Genomic DNA, 5,564 nt, shown 5'->3' with positions numbered 1-5,564 from the left:
GAACCTTCCTATTTTATTAAATAATTTTTATTCAAATTATTAAATAAAAAGTGAAAAGGGAATAAAGAAATTCACTTTCTCTTCTTTTCTTTTTTATCATACCTTTCTTAAATCTTAAGTAGTTGGCGTGCAATCAAAACCCTGCATTTTCAGGACGAAGATTAACCGTGAAGTTGGATCACTGTCGAATATGCCTCACGTGGCAACAAAAAAATAAATATATAAAAAAAGACAACCATATTTCAATCCACGTGGCTCACATTCATTGGTAACAATACGTGGTTTAACGGCACCAAACTGTTGTCATTTGATCCCCTACGACGTCTACATAGAGTAGAGGACTCGCACCCAGATCCTTCGAGGAAGGGGGGGAAGACACAGCACGCAATCAAAGATGGCAAAGAAATCCATCACCATGAAACCAATCTTTCAAGAGCACGATGCTGTTTTCTTAGATGAAGCTAATGATTTCTCTAACTGGGAACTCATTAACGAATCTGATGCTGAAGACTCAGATACTGATTCTTTACAAAGTCTTGAAAATGGCTTTGTTTCTTGGTCTTCACCAAGATCACCGAAGACAAGCCAAGAAATAGTAGCCCAGGACACTCAACAAGACCGAGATGTTGTCTTTCATTTCAACTCTCATGATCATCAGATTGATGATGACGATGGTGATGTTTATCGTGGGAGGCCTATATTGTTTCCCGCTGCTAGGATTCAGTACGTTGATTTTGATGATGAAGAGGATGATGATGATGGGTTTGGGTTAAATGATGAGCTAGTGCCATGGACTGTGAGTGGGAAGTTAGGGAGGCAAAGGATTAGGAAGTTAGGCAAAAGGGTATTTCCTAAGATGAGTAATTCGAAGAGGAGTCCTTTTCTTCATTTGAAGCCAGGGTGTGTTCATGGAAAGCATGGGTTGGGCTTGAAGGCTTAGCAGAGGAAGAGATTGAAGGTAAAATAGTGGTGGGGGTGGAAAACGATGGGAACTTGGAATTTGGTACCGTGTAAAGAATTGAACTTTGGAGGTGGCTGGTTAGATGTAATTAGTGGAATTTGAGGCTTATTGCCTTTTATTTTTTAACCTAGGTTATGCTGATTGGAAATGACTTGTGTGGATGTTATTATCATTTTAATCCTCATTGATATTAATTTATCTTACAGTGTTGATGAGTTTTATGGCTTATATCTGTGTATGTGTGCGGGTTGAATTGGTTGAGTGCAAGTGGGAGAATTGGGGGAATGAGTGTGGGATAGTAAAGTGCAGATTTCAAATGAACCCATCTAATTGTTTTTATCAAGTTCTCTTTGTATGAATTGTAGATGTCTTGATGACAATTTTTGTTTTGGGATTAAAATACTAGTGGTGGAGGTTTAATTAAAGAATTGCATGAAAAATTGGATCTTAAAATGGGTTCATGTCGGATCATGATTTGGTTAGATGTTTATCACTGCAGTTGAACTGTGGACGTTGGTGATTTGTTTCTAGACTAATCTATTATGAAGTTTCTCACTTTTTCTTAAAAGAAAATAAAACTACTTGCTTATATTTGTCTATTGCTTGTTAACTAATTGTCTAAAGTGGTGTGTGCTGTGCTGTGGTTCTGTGTGATTGAATAATTTTGGGTGTCGGTTGGATGCTTTTGGGGGGATATGTTTTTTTTTCTCATGTGAGACTTTGAAGTTCAGGCACAAATGAATAGTGATAAGTCCTAAGGTGGGATCTGTGAAATCGATCTGGGTTTATCAGGTCTGCTGATTGGATGTGGGTGTTATTATCATCTTAATGTTGCTTGATGTTATTCTTAGTGTTCATGATTTTCATGTAGTTTACTGTGCGTGTATTTGGTTGGAATTTGGGGAATTTGTAGAGATAAGGGTGGGTGTTATTGCAAAGTGGAGCACTTGAGAGAGACCCTCTTAATCAGTTTTTGTGTGTGTGGATCGTGGGTGTCGGCAACCTTTTTTTGATATTCAAACACATCGTTGGAGGTTAAACTGGGTAGATTTTTGAAGGAATTGCTTGAAAGGATCTGATTATGAAATGGATGCTCGGTAGATCTTAATTTGACAGTAGTCAAACGGAGGATGCTTTATCATTTATTTTTAGGTTAATCTACATGGACTCACATTGTGCAGTTAGCACATTTATTGTGATATTTATATTGATTTTCAAGGTGATTTCTGTATCTACTTCGCCGTAAGGTGGATGTTATTTATCACTTTTGGGGAAAACTGTGGTGAATTGACAGTGAGATATTTTGAAGCTGAGGTTTAGATGAACAGTTGCTCGTCTTATGGACTGAGTTTCGATTTTTTTGAGATGATTGCTGTTCTGTTGCAAAAAATTGTTGTTTTTATTGCTTGGTTTCGGGAATGGTTTGCTTGAACTTCTCTCGGAAGCAGGCACTTTAGCACTCACCTCTTTTCAACTGCACTACATGAATCTTTGATAAATCATTATCTTGTGCAAGATTTGGTTTGCTTACCCTGTTTCTTCGGATTCGAGTTCTAGAGACTAGTAGTCTTGTTCCTTTCATTATCGTCTGTCCTGTTTTCTTCCATCTTGTTTGACTTGTTCTCACTCACACTGTCCACTCTTCCGCAACCTTGACACATTTTTATTTCCGCGGCCCCTCATCCATGATGAACCATTGCTATCTTTGTCATTATTCTAATGAAAACCACACAATCTTTTTCTTTGCCATGAACCACAACCATATCTATCATAATAGGGACAAAACGTATCATCTGGCACCGAGTGCCATATCATTTCTATTTCAGCCCCCATTCCACCAACGTTCCATTTTGTCCCCCTGGGCTGTCTGCTTCATTGAGAGAGAGCACTGCTTTCTTTAAATGCCGAATTTAACTAGTAGGGGCCTTTTCAAGTGCTCAAAAAAGGGTTGCTTTCCCTTTCTTTTTGTGTGCTGAATGGGTAGCTTTCATTGGCGAACCTCCTCGTCCTTGCTTTCTAGCAATGGAGAGGGCGAAGGAAACTTTCTTTTTGTGAATTATTTGAAGTGCACCCATTTTTTGTGTGCTGAATGGGTAGCTTTCATTGGCGAACCTCCTCGTCCTTGCTTTCTAGCAATGGAGAGGGCGAAGAAAACTTTCTTTTTGTGAATTATTTGAAGTGCACCCATTTTTTTCCTTCTGTGCTTTTATCGCTGCTCCAAGGGACCATGTATATGAGCAATAAAATCAGGAGAAAGGAAAATACAGTAAACACCGTGTTTTTTCTTGACCCCCTGTTCTCTGTTTATCCCAGTTTGGTGTTCGCTACTGTGGAGGGGGCGCCTTGTCTTGTTTAAACAGTTCATGAACAGTGCTAGACAACTGGTCAACAGTTCACTAAGTAAAGCTATCATAGCTCAGGCATTTGGAACAAGGTCTAGGTGTCCTCCTTTTCAACTGTGAATGTTTCTGCTGACTTGAGCAAAATCAAGCCCCTCCAGCTAGTTTGATCTATTGTACTGAAGGCTTCAATTCTATTTGGAAGCAATGGCTTGAGAGCAATCCTCTTTGAGCTTTTAGCCCACTAGCTTGTCACCCAGCAAGTTGAATAGGCTCGGCTTAGCTCAAACTGTATCTAGTCTGGAAACGTCAAGGTTCAAGAGTCATTTCGGCATGCAATTGTCTATGCTTTTGATCCTTGAACTATAGGGCGAAAAGAAAAACCCTTTACCCTGATCTAGAATCTAGAGGATATCGGTTCCCGTCTCACTGAAACATGGCTTTGAGACTCATGTTTTTTCTCCTACTGTGAGCAAATTTGTCATTAAAAGTTTAGACGGGGAAAGTACTTGTGATGCTTGGCAACGGTGAATGGAATAGAGAGAACGAGAGTGAAGTTCTTTTTGTTGTATGGATTTGGTTGAAATGAATAGAATGAGAAGGGAAATGAAAAGTGATAACAATAATGATTTTTTTTTTCAAAGAGAATGATATGGTTATATTCATTGTATATTAATTATTTTTATCATCATTAATATCTCAATTATTATTTTTTTTTCAAAAAAGTTAAATTATTAATATTGTTATTGTAATAAATTATTGTATCGTTCATTACTCTTCAATTATCTTTCAACTTCTCTTTAACCATCACCATCAGAGCCATCCGTAGCATGGCATTAATGTATTTTTTAAATACATTATTATTATGTTATAATATTATTATCATCCCACCATTTATTCCCCTTTTCTACTCCGGCATCGTATAATTTTTATAAATATCACTATTGATTAAATTATTATTTATTTTCATTTTAAGAATAAGGTATTAAAAACATTAAATTTTGTTTTGATTTCTTGATATTAGTATTTCAAATATAGTTTTAGAATTATAATATCAGACCTTTGATTTATAATTAAAATAAACAAGAGGGCAACAAAAAAAAAACAATTTCTCTGCTAATTTCATTTGTGTGTCATCGTATCATCTTTAATAGAGTCTTTTCATTTGAGAAACAAAGAGATATATTGTCTGTGTGTTGTTGTGTGTGTCATCGTATCATCTTTAATAGAGTTTTTTCATTTGAGAAACAAAGAGATGTCTTGTCTGTGTGCTATTGTGTGTGTGCTGTTATGGGCTTAGAAAATAAATATATTTAATAATATTATAATTATAAATCAGTGCTAGATAAATAATAAAAACTAAAAATATGATAGAGTCAATATTTCATGATGAAAAAAAAATGTGTTGGTAATCAAAAACTTAGAGAATAAACAAAATGATTTGTAGCAATCTATAATATTTTTGAAGGAAAGATACATTGTTTTGCTATATGATTTAACTTTTTTATAAATAAAAAGAAAAAAATTACAATGCTAAATTCTCTATCAACTTAATATTAAAAAAAAACCAACAAAGATAATTTTGGAAAAATCCATGAGGAAAAACGTTATAGCAATTGACAATGTTTTTTAAGGAAAACTACAGTATTTTTTCCAATAAAATAAGATAAAAAACCATTTAAAGAAATACTGTAGCAATCCATAGTATTGTGTGAGAAAAATTACAACGCTTTTCCTACACGATTTAGTTTTATTGTAATTATAATTTTTAACCAACTCAATATTAAAAAAAATCGAGAAAGATAATTTTGGAAAAAGTTATAAAAAAATCATATGGAAAACACTGCAACAATTCACAGTGTTTTAAAAAAATAAAATTATAAAGTTAAATTCTTAATCAACTCAATATTAAAAAAATCAAATCGACAAAAACAATTTTACAAAAAAAATAACAAAAAAAAGAGAAAAAAATCATGTTGGAAACACTATAGTAACTCATAGTGTTTTATAATGAAAGCTACAGTGCTTCCCTACATGATTTAGACTTATTTGTAATGACTTATAACTGTAGTTCTTAACAATGTTTTGTGAGGAAAGTTACGGTGTTTTCTCTACATGATTAAGTTTTATTATAAAGTTAAATTCTAACCAGCTTAATATTTTAAAAAATAAAATTAAGGAAGATAATTTTGAAAAAAAATATTACAAAAAAAGAAAACACAAAAGAAACTAGAAAAAAACTATATGCGAGGAAAAACTGTATG

The 5,564-nt window shown here is 34.2% G+C and overlaps 1 protein-coding gene across 1 annotated transcript; it reads left to right on the top strand.

The window, feature by feature from the left end:
- Positions 1-303: 303 nt before the first annotated feature.
- On the top strand, positions 304-1,176 carry LOC105134465 (uncharacterized). Its single transcript, XM_011038879.1, has one exon. It carries the CDS (start codon positions 395-397, stop codon positions 938-940), a length of 546 nt encoding a protein of 181 aa, XP_011037181.1. The 5' UTR covers positions 304-394; the 3' UTR covers positions 941-1,176.
- The last annotated feature ends 4,388 nt before the right edge of the window (positions 1,177-5,564 follow it).

This window comes from Populus euphratica, unplaced genomic scaffold (assembly GCF_000495115.2).
Source record: "Populus euphratica unplaced genomic scaffold, PopEup_1.0 scaffold104.1, whole genome shotgun sequence".
Classification (NCBI taxonomy): domain Eukaryota; kingdom Viridiplantae; phylum Streptophyta; class Magnoliopsida; order Malpighiales; family Salicaceae; genus Populus; species Populus euphratica.
The sequence above is the reverse complement of the archived record's forward strand: the minus strand, read 5'-3'. Positions and strand labels throughout refer to the sequence as shown.

Excerpts from the sequence above, each read along its gene's own strand:
- LOC105134465 (XM_011038879.1), top strand. The coding sequence starts at position 395 with ATGGCAAAGAAATCCATCACCATGAAACCAATCTTTCAAGAGCACGAT.